This window comes from Osmia bicornis, chromosome 2 (assembly GCF_907164935.1).
Source record: "Osmia bicornis bicornis chromosome 2, iOsmBic2.1, whole genome shotgun sequence".
NCBI lineage: Eukaryota > Metazoa > Arthropoda > Insecta > Hymenoptera > Megachilidae > Osmia > Osmia bicornis.
In genome coordinates, this window is record NC_060217.1 from 7,329,532 (window position 1) to 7,343,092 (window position 13,561).

Sequence of the window (13,561 nt, forward strand, 5' to 3'; positions counted from 1 at the left end):
TGATATTATTCCAGATAGTCTCACGTTGTATACTTTCAATTTTCATTTTTATTCGCGAAACAATTAAAAAGCGAATATTTTCGTTCATTCCGAGACTATCAGGTGAAAAGTAATTATTTAATCAAGTCGATCGTTATCGACATTCCATGTTCTATTTCACAGAATATACTTTTGAATCGCCATAACGCGTTGATTGCAAACGATAATTTCATGCCGGTTCCCTGCACCGCGCATGTTTAAATATTACATAGGGGAACGCATTGAAGAGAAGTATAGAAACGAACGTTTATTTTCATTTAATCTTTCAGTAATATATTCTTGTCAGATAACCGACGGTTCAATTGTCAATTATCATATTGCTGCGGCACGTGAAATATTTCCCAAAATTATCGTTCGTGTAACTGACGCAATCGAATAACGGGTGTACAATAAAGTGGTTGCAGAATTGGATAGTGATTTATCCGATTCATCTTCGTTGGCTCGGTCAAATCAAATAACACGTTGGATAACAATTATACCGGTAATTGTGTAAATAGCCGATCCAATTGAAAGCCTACGCTCATGGTTTGTTACAAGTAGCGAGTATCAATCGATTAAAATTTTTAATTTGATTAATTGATTAATACTTACGATTAAAAAGAAAATTCATCGTAACGAATCACGGTTGATTTAATTGATTGATGAAATTAGTCGATAATTATAAACATTAATCGTTCAATTTAAAATATTAATTATCAATCAGTACTTTTTAGTGAAAATGTAATTAAAATTTTATTTGTAATTAAATTAAATTTTACATACTTTTAAATAAGTACACTCTTTTAGGGAATAAGAAGAAATCAGGTTTCAGAATTATAATAATGAATTTTAAGTAAATTAATTAAAAGAGATAAAGCTATTGTCAATAAGCAAGGAAAAGTGAAACGACATATCTGTGCAGTGGCAGTCTTCAGAAAGTTCTTGATCAACCAAATTGAATTTGACGTAGCCAGAGAAGCTAGCCAGAAGGAAATCCATTGGCTATCCCTAGGGGCTATTTCAAATCTAAAATATCGGATTGAATCATCCGTGATCGTCAGAAAAGGAAAAGGAAAAAAATAAGAGACAAGAAAGCTGTTGGACAAAAAGCCACGTACGTATAGAACGATTGAATTCTTCCAATGTTGCGGATAATTCAAAAATCTCAGGATATTTATTGAACATATCATAAATCCAGGAAAGATTGTGAAATATCTAGCACGTTGACTGTGACACCACACATACATACATACTATGTACATACATACTTGAATTTCTATAGAAATCCACCAACTTTATTTTCAGGAATTCTTATACTTATCTAAATGAAATATTTGTATTGGGCATTTGGAATTATCAACAATATAAATAATTAAATAATAATAGTATGACCCTAAAACGACCTTGGACTTTAAAGTTTCTAATCAAATGAGAAACTTTCTCTAATAGGGTGTCCCTGATTTTCCAAATCGTTGGATTGGACATAACGAGTCTGCATTATGGGTCACTCTGTTCACCGCATCTCACCCCCTGCATTTCTTTCTATGGGGGACATTGAAACAAAAGGTTTATGAAGAATAAATGAAAAAAACAAACATGAAAAAAAATATGACAAGACAAAATCAAATAATGTCATATGCTCTATGTTTCTGCATTACGTTCTTATTAACTGATATTTTTAGATGACATGTCGTCTATGATACATCATAAAGAATGTTAGAAATGCGATAAAGTGTTCAAGAAATTTAAAGAAGAATATAAATGTGATTTCGAAGTACGGTTAACTCGAATATCGATTAACAATCTAAAGGAATAATCCTGGCCACAAATTAATAACACAGCAGGCTTGTTTTGACAACGAATTGTGTTAGAGAATTCGATCGCGTGCAAAGGTCTCTTAACCTGGGATCAATATCACTGCTGGGTGCTACGAACTTGCAGATATTCAAATCTTACTGGGCCTTACTTCGCATTATCCTTGCGAAATTACAATCAGCACATTGCGAACTTGTATATAAACTACCCTTCAGCGGAAAATTTGTGTCTCTTTGACAACGAAACGTACATACAAGCGAATGAATTGATTTATAAAATATCTAAAGTCTAAATTAGGTAATTCATATGAAAATCCGCAAATCTGTTGATCACAAGTTCGTGATTATAATAACCCACTTTCCTTGTTATTTGAAATAACACATAAATTCACGAACCATATTTTTGTTTCTCTTAGTTACATGCTAACTTTAGCAAAAATCGCTTGCTTAACAAATATTTTTACGAGGTAAATAATTAAGGTGTTTGTTTACTAAATTTTACCATTGAATCCTAACACATCTTGTTCCTGATTTAATTTTAAATTTTATTCCTAAAATTATTTTCTACCTTTTATTTTTTCATTATTTTAAGACTTTGTAGACTGGAAAACAAATGAATCTTTCATGTTGCCAGCATCTCCTTTGATACCTTCAACCACGGTATTCGGATGAAATTTCACCCAAAGGACATTCACCCTACTTTTTAATTTATTACATTCACATTATATTCAGATTAACACTTTACGCGGTCGCGGTTACATATTTCTCATTTTGACTTTTCACACCATTATTTTTTTCTCCACCTTTGTCTACTCTATCAGATGCAAATTACTTTTCAAAAATTAGTAATTTATCAGCGTAGTTCTTCATAATTTTTTTTAAATTATATTCTGTTAGATATAACAAGAATTATAAAATTATAAAAACCAATGTACCAATATCGTTAATTTAAAAATTAAAAATTTTCAATTATTAATTTTCAAAATAATAATTTTCTAATGTATTCTTTCAATTATACTTAATTTGTGGTATCGGCCAACAACGATCCTCCACAGTATTTTAATGATCTATGTATTTGAAGCAAATGCGGTTGATAAATTAAAAATTATATAATTCAGTTAATTTATCAGCTGAAGATCATTTGTGGGTTGAAAGGACACGACTAAATAAATAGTTACAGTTGAAAACATCTTGTTGAAAAGAGCATAATTTCAGTGAACACCAATAGACAGATGTTCGGTTTGCGAGTATCATCCACATCCCCTTTGCTCATAAAATTGATCAAATTCTGAGATACAGTGTACCAGCAAAACGCTTTGAATCCAATAAAGAGGATTAAGTGTACTGAGCTGTAAACACGGTGTGATTGAATTCTAAGAGTGACGAGGGAACGTTCTCTATCTCTTTTCTTTGTCTCGTTTCTTTCAGCTTGTTTCCGACCAATGTTCCTTGTGATTTTGTTTCACGGTTCCAGTGTGTCCGTATCTTTTAATTTCACGGTGTAAAACAACGTATGACGTCGTAAAAACGCGGGATCGTTTCCTTTTTATTACCCAAGAGAGATATCATTCTTAGAAGTTAATTAGATTCCATAATGATTAGAGACTATTACCGATAATAATCGGCCACGAAATTTTACATTAACGATTGGCACAAAGGAAACTGAATATGTTTCATAATTTAATCGAATTTTCGCTATGTAATCAAATCTCGAAATCATATTCCAATTTTCAATGGAATCCGTTCCTGTTCGTGTTATAAATTTATGATTCCATACTTTTTTTTACCAATTGTAATCGTACATACCTATGCAAATTTTAGTTATATTTTTTTCTCTACCAGCAAAGATATTTAGAAAACGTTAATTTATTTATTAATTAAATATATTCAATGATTCCGAATAATTGACCTCATCAGTTTAATTTCGCACTGAATTTTATAAATGATTCATTAAACCCTTGATGATATTAAATTTCAATGACATTCCTGTGATTTCGAAGCAAAACATTTTATTCCACATTTTAATTAAAATATTACAGAAATATTTTCTTTCTAATCTGCCCACGAGCTTTGGATGAAAATTCATCCATTGTCTATTTTTAAGCTCTGTACAGCTTTTCATTTTTTCTTATGTATGGGCACGTAATGTATTCCATAATTTTATGTATTCTTTTAAAGTGGAAAATTATGGTGAAAATCATAAACATTCTACTGGAAACAAAATTAGTAAAAAAGTAACCTGATCATCCCTCGGGTGAAATTTCATCCAAGTACCGCACGCTCTAATAAAAATATCTATATTGTACACTCTTGTTGGAAAAACAAAACATGCTAATTTACTTTTATTTACACACCTGTTAAACTAACTTATTTAAAATTTCAGATTATACAAATTTTTTATAGCGAAGGTATAATAAAAATGCCTACACTTTATTAGGATACATGTATGTATTATGTACACATACCCCTTGGGAAACCTTAAAATCTTTAGGGGTCCTACCGTGAAAACTCGACAACTTTTAAGTTAGATATATGTAAAATTTATAAGTGCAAAATATTCTTTCATTTTATTTTCATTATAATATTATAACTATAGGTTTAGCAATCTATACAAGGAGTACACCAGTTTATATGTTACGTTTCCAGGAGGTAAGCGAAGCACGAAAGATTGAACAACGCTTCTTTAAAGTATACAAAATAATTTGATAAAAGAATTTTTCATTTCAGCCCGGATTAAAAAGGAAACAAGGAACGGCTGCATTCTTATATGTTTGCAAATTTTTGTAACTTCCCCGCCTTTTCTATGGCACGCAATCATCAGACTCAGATTTGTTGTAATTCACGAGACTATACTGCGTAAGATCTTTCTGTTTTGTTTAGCATCAAAAAGGAAACAAGGGATAAACGAGGAAACTGAGTTACGATCACGAGGAGACGCTTGCATATACGCATACTTTCCCCAACTTTCCCCTCACTTTCGAGACGTGTCGCTACTTTGAAAGAAAACTGGTACAAATTAAAAAATATCACTTTAGAAAATCTTTTAAAAATTTGATTACTCTATGCGTTTTCTCAAAAAATGTAAAAAATTGGTAAAGTATATTTAATTGCTTAAAATCACCCTAGTAATATTTAGAATTATTCTACTATTTTTATTTCTTAATTATTTGATCGAATTAAATTGTTGTGTCCGTCACCGGTGACCGTCCTGCTGGTTAGCGAGTTAAGATCCCTTTGTTGCGTTTAATACGCTGACTGGCGCAGTAGAAATGGACACGTGTGGTCAGACATACTGAAACTGATTGCAGTAGGTGGGAAGAGTTAATTTGCTAAACTAAATCTTCCAATTTGCTACCTGATATTGTTAGTATAATAGTGATTTTATTGAAGATTTGTCTTCCAATTTTGTATTATAATTAGTCGATTATATTATTGAATCGATCATTAACTCAGTGCTAATCAACGTGTTAATGTTAGCTACTTGCTGAGCAATTTCTATTCTGTGTTTAAATTTTAATTTATAAACGAATGAAGATGAATCTGTCGTAATAAAAATTGACGTGTGCAGCAAACCACGGGGCAATATTATTTATTAAACCGTTAATTTAAAAAATTGGTAAGACTATATCTATTCTATAATAGGGGTTATTAAGCATATTAAGATTCAATGCTTTCATTTGTTATCTTGAATTACTAATGCAATTTTAATAATATTCAGAATTCTCTGCCACATTAGTCATCGATACTACGAATTTAATTTGCTTAACCCTTGGACGGCGGACCATTGAGACAGCCCCAATTTTAATTTAATTTTGTATTTCATATTATTTTCATTCTCTAAATTTTACACTGTTCCTTTAAAAATTATTCTTTTAGCATATGAAGCTCTTCGATCTAAAAATTATCCATGTAACATTAGATTAGGTTAATATTCTTGTACATGTTTTATGAGTCGCGATTGCCGACTAAATTACCATATCCTTAATAATAGTTACTATGTCCCTAATATAGTGTTCGATTACAAATGTTCGTTTACGTTATTGCAATCAATGTGTTAGGAATAAAATTGTTGATAATTGTTGATAATAGTAATGCTCTTTAAAATGACTTATTTCTTTTTCATGTCAATCAATTATGCCTTCATTTAAAATCATCTCTCAATAGAATTATGAATAAATGAATGAAAAGAAAAAATGAACATGTTTGGTTTTCATTTCCACTGCGTAATGAAACATTCTTCAACTTTTTTGTTTGGATTCACGAACTCATCGCAACAGCCGTGTTTACCTTTTCGAGAAATGTGCCTGTCTATGAGTTAAGACGCTGTTTGGTTTGCTTCGAGGAATGTGTTTCAGTAACTACGACGTCAAATACTAAATAAGCATTAATAAATGAACTTTTTAATGATGCCCGTAAAAAATTACTTGATATCCAAGTTAATTAATTTTCATTTATAAATATTGCAGAATTATTCTATCCATTTATATCACGACAGTTAAATAGGTTATATACGTATATTAGGTAAAACAATATTAGCAATTCATTATAAAAATTACTGCACTTTATAGATAAATGATTTGACAAAAGTGATTTTGCTATAATGTATTAGATACTAGTTCATTTTGTAATTTCAAAAATTTTGTAACTTTGTCAGCTATGAAATTTTGATTCGTAGTAGTTACTGTCACAAAACTGTCAAAAGTATGAAGCATGAATGGTATCCGACAGCAAACCCGACGGTTGATGAATTAAAAAAAAGAAAAAGAAAACTCGTATAAATGTTTGTGTACTCACCGACTAATTCTGGACGTACGCCAACTAACAAAGTAGTCACTACCAGAAGAGGCACTTGTCGTTTACGCGTGCACATACCACGTTTCTCGCACATGACTCACCATCGACGCAGACAACGCTTGCCGCGTCCAGACTGAAGTTCCGAGTTCGCGAGGTATCCTGTATATCCTACGCGCACGAGGATCCCCCCTCTTTCCACCCTCTTGCCGGTTCGTTCTGACTCAACGCAGAGTGCTCGCGACACGGAGCGCCTGTCCACCCCCTCCCCACTCCACCGCCTCAACCCCACCCGAAAGCATACTCGAAGAGACTGCTGTCAATCAGCTCCCGTCCTACGCAATACCGCACGCGTCACTTTTGCAAATCACGTATGTATATCTAATTTTCTTTACTTTCCATACCGAGGAAACGTGCAGGATGTTTGGAAAAAAATAGTTCAAGACTTTGTACGGCAAACACTAACCCGAACAAAGGGTAAACAAGGTACTCGATGAACGTACAAGCGTAGACTTGTACTACTTGTTGGACACATAATCGATATCTGCCGAAATATTAAAAAAAGGCCCGTTCTAACATTACTCGAAGCAACTTCTAATGGTTGTCGAGTTATAACCTCCTTGAGTTATGGCGCGTGTGAACTCATGTAGCAAGTGTGAACTTCTGGTTCGAGTTGCACGGTCCTTCTATTGGAGACACGAAAGTTACTTGCTACCCAATTAGAATTAAGGAACGCCTTCCATTAGGAAAAGCCACTACGTTGGTGGTCGGTATGACCTACAGCACTGTTAACCGGCACTTCGCTCATGATACGTCAATCACAATTGAGTCTGGCAAACTAAATTCAAGAAAATTTCATTAGAATTTATGTACCTAGCTGACTCTGTTCAGAAAACAAGCTGTTAAGCACGATCGTCCTTCTCGAAGGTTCTTAAAGAAAGTGAAGAATCTTACGAGTGTACCAATTTCCAGTTTTCAAAAACTGCGGACTTAATAACTCGAGGCGACTATTACAGCAGCATAAAAGGTGTTCTGGTGTAGCTGATCATCAAGGTTGTTCTACACGCGGTAGACAACTATTTGAAGATGGGCAAGAACAAGTCCTGAACGACCTCCTTCCACACACGGTTGCAGTATCTCCAGCAAAATGGGAGCCTTGCCAGCTGTTGAACGTCCAGTTGGAGATTGCCATCAGCAGTAAAGATAAGTCACAAATTTCGTACCTCAAAAATTATAAGTACAATGCTTTTGAGCTTGCACGTTGCTTCGTTACTACCATCATAAAAGATGCGCTAAAGCTCTGTGACCACTCATAATACATCGTCCCTAAGATAATCCGCTCGAAATGGATTGAACTTTACCAAAGTATATTTTGAATGATCATTACCTGAGAATGTATGCGAAAGTTTACCCTAAACAACGCAACAATGATAGAAGTGCAGCATTAGCTAAGACTAGCACTATAACACATGAACTAATCACAGAGACAGGCACTGCATACCTGCAAGTAAGCACACTCTAGCCTCGATGTCATTCAAGTGACACTTACGGACCTAGATAATCTCATTCGTACACCCTCCATTCGATTCCACAAGCTTGAATCACAAATACAATGTCTACTCTAGATTCATCTGTAGAGAACGTGGCTCGTGCACTGTTGCCTGCTGTACGAGTAGGTATTCAAATGTTCCTCACTTACGAACAAACCCGCCCCTGACTATAGCACCTAATTCTCGTGATCACGATTGCAGACATAGACTTTGATAATCCTTCCGATGACGGTAATAAGTAGCATCCTGCCTTATCTGAGACATTTGCGAATGGAGCGAATGCAGGTGTAAATATGATACTGCCTTGTTAGCTGACAACAAGTGAACCTACAATGGGTAAGGAATTGAAGATAAAGGAGCATCAGGATTTAGCCTCCAGTGTCGAACTCTTCGCTATGCTAGTTGTGTTCATCCTGTATAATTCCTTTTCATCAGACTTGATGTTTTGTCAGTTGAAGTCTTTGTCACTGAAGGTGACACTGTGACCTTCTTCGAATCAGATCTATCTGGGGATCCGAATAAAGTACTACTTTACTCATAAAGGGAGGCGTGATGAAAAGAAAACAACTCAATGAATAGAATGATGAAGAGGAAAGAGATAATTACTATTCCGTCGTAACACGTATACTCAAGTATCAAAGATGCAGAACCAATCGTTATGCAACAATTCTTAACTCCTTAACGTGGCTGTTGAACGAAAAAGGCAACAACTAGGAGAAGATCGCACGGTGTCAATGGATAATAGACATTGAAAATAAATTTAGAAGAGAGCAATTCCATTTACAATGCATTGTAACCTTTAACATTGTGGTAAATTGGATCTGAACAACCTCCATTACTAAACACCTGATACTACCTTATCATTCGACTACCAGGACACCGCTGTCCGGCAGTTAGCTATACTCGCGCCAAAATTTTCATTCCCAGAGGGCAGCAGAAATCATGTATACAACCACGTAATGGTGGGTGTGATACAAAAATAATGGGAAAAGTACTTACTACTAGAACAGTCGAGCCTACTGATTAAGCTATGTCAGTAAGGAAATGATCCGGTAGTACACCTTATGGTCTCCGCAGGCGCCAAGACAGCGAGGCTGCTAATAAGCAAGGTGGGATGCGGTAACCAGCTGTGCAGGAGGGTCTGGCCACATGTCTTCGCATACCACTTGTTATACACAGTCGGACGCTCCTCATCTCAGCTCTAAGCCTGACATCTGAAAAAATTCACTTTTCACTCCATTTGATTCTATTTTTTTTAAATCAGTCAAAAACAGCACAAAACTGAACAATTATTATTGTAATTGTTTGACAAATTTGTATTCACTTTATGCACTTTGGTAAATAAATCATTCGAAAAAAGCAACCGAGTTATTATTTAACAAGATCGAGAAATTATTAGAATAATTATTTGACAAACTTATATTTTGAAAAGACTCGACGACTGCGCCATCTATATAAAAGAAGCGGAAACTATTCAATAAATTACGGACTTATCGACTGAACTTCTGACACTCGGTAAGTTAACGAATAGTTTGCGCCGCTTTTATATAGATGGCGAAATGGCCGATGGCTTGGGGTGTTAGAGACCCCGAAGCACCGGTGATGCTCTTTGCATACTGACATTGTGGCATCCGGGGTGTCACGGACCCCGAAGCCAAAATGTGCGACGTTGTAATTACCACGTTGCGACCTATGGTTGCGACTGAAAGTCATAGATCTACGATCATTGTCAGTCAAGCGAACTGTAGATCCTGATGACGTTCTAGCCTCGATGTATTAAAATCCTCACGAATGCAAAAGATAAACCTAAAACTCTTTAATATTTGTAATATGTGTATTTTCTGTATATAGTTATCATTTATACAATTTAATTCTTATATTATACAAATTCGTGTATAGGTATATGCATGTATATCTTCATTTAGAAATCATCGATGTTTAAACATGATATTTTCGATCATCATCTTCAGCCTTTCCTTTTTTAACAAACATACGTTACACGATATTATATGTCGAATATTACAACAAATACTAAATTTAATTATCCAGGAAGGAAAAGGATAATGTTGTTGAATATGTATTTCAACATTAAGTTTGTCGGTTCAAATTATACAGACTGTATTATAATATCGAAAAGTTATGTTCTGAAAAGTACTACTGATAACTAGGACTATATTGACATCTAAATAAAATTTTTCTAGCTGTTTTTTTAGTTAGAATTAAGAAAAAATCTTTTACATTGAACTGTGAACATCGGTTAACACGTTGACTGTCACTATGAATTAAAATAAAGTTGTAACTAATACTATTAAAATCACATTAGTAATTCGAAATAACAGATTTGGATTTTTAACCCTTTCAACCTTATATACTAATCACTTTTCTGATATGTACACCATTAATTGTATATTAAACTAGTTCAAATATAGATTTAGAAACTTTGTAAATAATTTTATAAGTGAAAATTTATGTAGACTGTACGAAAATTTTTATATTCGTATAGTGCACTAAAGTCGAGTGAAAATGATTTAAAAAACGGAAGAAATTACCAGAGGACTTGATACATAATACCCCTATTTTTTCAAAGAAAATGTTTCATTCCTTTCCACAAATATTGTATTAAAAGTCACTATATTAAATGTATACTATACTCACCATTGTATTATTGTCAACGCCTAATTTACGTAAATGGTGCATCCCATCTGAATAAATATGTAAATATTTATAGTGAATATTAATTATAGCAGGCGTATATACAGCAGTTGGACAAAGTGAAAAGAAATTCTTTTAACATGTTGAATCTGAATAAAAACTTGCAATTTTTCGTTTTAGTTTGTTAATTTACAATGTAAATCATTTTTCTGTAATTTTGACTTTGACGGTATTCGATATGGCACGCGCCTAAGGTGCAGTTGCGGGTCCCAGGACGCGCGGCCAGAGAAAGAGGGAGCAATTTCTGAAAATCGGCCGAAAAGAGCACTTAATTCCCAAGCCTGATCTATGTTATGTCTATATCTACTGTGCCAGTCAACGTGTTAACAAGAGTTAAAAGAATCATGAACTAAAGTAGCAATAGTTTCTTCTTTTAATACCCCTCTCCTACATACAGGATTATCTCTTGCTGCTGACCTACTACAATAATGATACGTATTGTCTGTTTTGCAACTGGATCCAAGTTAACTTTTCTTTACTGTCTAGGATTAAACATTAGGCTGTCGTGTAACGTCATGGCGAAACGTTCTCGAAAATCATGGCCTCGAGCAGACTTCATTTTATTAGTAATCATTAAATACGGATTAACACGGCTCAATGTCGAGCATTTGGTGTGCATCTTAACACGTGCATTAATTATGCCGTTAATTATATACTTGTAGAATTACAGCTTCGTATAATATCGTAACTATATGTGTACATGTATATAGATATATCTTCTATACATTATATAATTCATTTTCATATGTATATATATATATATATAACTCTGGGTACAAATAATGTTTACAAAAATATTAATTTGGGAAGGCAAACGTTCAATTATAAATCACTTACTCTTGGATACTCACGAATGCAACAATAACACGACTGATTTATCTACAATACCAAACGCAGAAGGAAATTTGTCTTCCTCAAATTCAAAACAATTTACGATTCGAAGCACTTTTTTTGCTGGAAAAATCTCGAAAAATTTTTGGCGAAACGTTTCTTTCCATACATTGAAACAAGGAAAAACTTCCGAGACTTTTTTATCTTTGGCTCGTTTACAGATCTCTATTTATCTAACGTCGATGAAACTTATTTATTGAAGTTCGCTTGATTCGTCCATTCCTGATTCAAGTTTGTGCACATTTCGTAAAGGATCAAGGTTCAAAGGAATCTCTCGTATACTATAAACCCAGTAATTTCCATTGATAAATATGTAATTTCAGTTGCTCGAGCGATAATTCAATCACTGTCCGCAGTTTTCTGAAAAATGTTCTAAAAACATTCGAATTTGATTTTCTCGAAAATAAAGCCGCATAAAATAATTTTTTATTCTACTATCTTGCATTTATTTTGTAAATGGATTGATACGCTAAAAAGTTCAATCAGTATTTTAACCCCCGGGCAACGGACCAGGGAGGGAGCCCCAATTTTAATTTTATTTTAATTATCTAAATTTTACACTGTTCCTCTAAAAATTATTCTTAAATTATTCATAAATTTTCGCTAAGAAAAATCATAAAATTTTGAATTCAGAAATACGGATATGATTATTGCTCGATCAAAGGGATAATTATAAACGAATATCTTCGTTCGTTGCCAGTGAAACCAGATAGACTTTTCGAAATGTATACTCGCTTTCTTTTTACAAATTACACAGAAATATTATTAAAACACTCCCAGAATCTTCTCGTTCCGACGAGTGATTCCTTAACAGCTGCCTGCAGAACGTACAGACGAGATTGAACGTTAATCTCGATAAGAAACACGGTTGAATCGTATTTTCTTTATTTTCGCAACGTCCGCCTGACGCACTCGTTCCCGTGAACTTCGTACAATAAATTACTAATTGTTATCGTACACTACTTACACATTAATCTTACAGGTTAAACTTTTTGGTGAATTCCGACGGTAGAAGGTCTCGCGTTAAATGGTTCACCACAGCGTGGAAAACTGACGAAGAGGAAGACTTTAATGGCGCGTGTTATTAACGCCTCTTATCGTCGATGTGTGAACGTTAAATCCCATTTATATTAACATTTTAATGGCCACGTCACTTATTTCGTGAGTTTATAAACAATCAATCGTTGAAGTTCAAATTATTTCTTTCAGCCATCTAGGTTGCTACTCAACTACATACCTGATAGTTTTAATCCCTTTGATTGGGACTAAAGTACAGTATGTCACTATAGTTAAGTAAGTTCAATGTAAAAGATTTAGTTCAATAAAATAAAGAGAGATAAATCCATAGATTATATTTGGAAACATTTTCTGTTTTCATTTACTCGACTCTATTTTAACACACTATTTTTGTAAAGGAAGGCTTAAGCTGTAGATTGGTCTTTTTGAACACGACTAAAAGTAAAACATGAGGCCGTTAAATTGTTAAAAGTTCGATTCAATGCTTTGGTAAAATGTGATCTGTGGTTCGATACGCGTTGTAACAAAGTTACCGCTTATTGTGTTTCACACTCTTTCCACATAATTTCCGGGGAAGGTGCCGAAGTATCCGGTCCTCTGACTAGAACCGACATACCAACCGTCATCGCATTTCTCCATCACGTATACCGTGTCGCCTTCTTTTAGCTCGAGCTCGTCCTCGTTTTGGGGTCTATAGTTGTATAGAGCCCGGTATCTGAAGTAAATTAGAAAACGTTAATTAACAAATAAATACGTTTAATCGATATC

General features: G+C 34.0%; 2 protein-coding genes across 8 annotated transcripts in view; both read right to left on the bottom strand.

Moving 5' to 3' along the window:
* The window catches only part of LOC114876116 (limbic system-associated membrane protein-like), a 139,823-nt gene extending 133,079 nt beyond the window's left edge, over positions 1 to 6,744 (bottom strand). Inside the window, exon 1 of the mRNA XM_029187201.2 lies at positions 6,627 to 6,744. Within this exon, the coding sequence (XP_029043034.1) occupies positions 6,627 to 6,720 (94 nt within the window). The 5' untranslated portion in view covers positions 6,721 to 6,744. The remainder of the gene's footprint in view (positions 1 to 6,626) is intronic.
* A 3,244-nt stretch (positions 6,745 to 9,988) lies between these two features.
* LOC114876112 overlaps positions 9,989 to 13,561 on the bottom strand; it is a 96,633-nt gene continuing 93,060 nt past the window's right edge. For all 7 annotated transcript variants that reach the window (XM_029187197.2, XM_029187192.2, XM_029187190.2 and 4 more), the window contains one exon: positions 9,989 to 13,508. In XM_029187197.2, the coding sequence (XP_029043030.2) occupies positions 13,340 to 13,508 (169 nt within the window). In that variant the 3' untranslated portion in view covers positions 9,989 to 13,339. The remainder of the gene's footprint in view (positions 13,509 to 13,561) is intronic.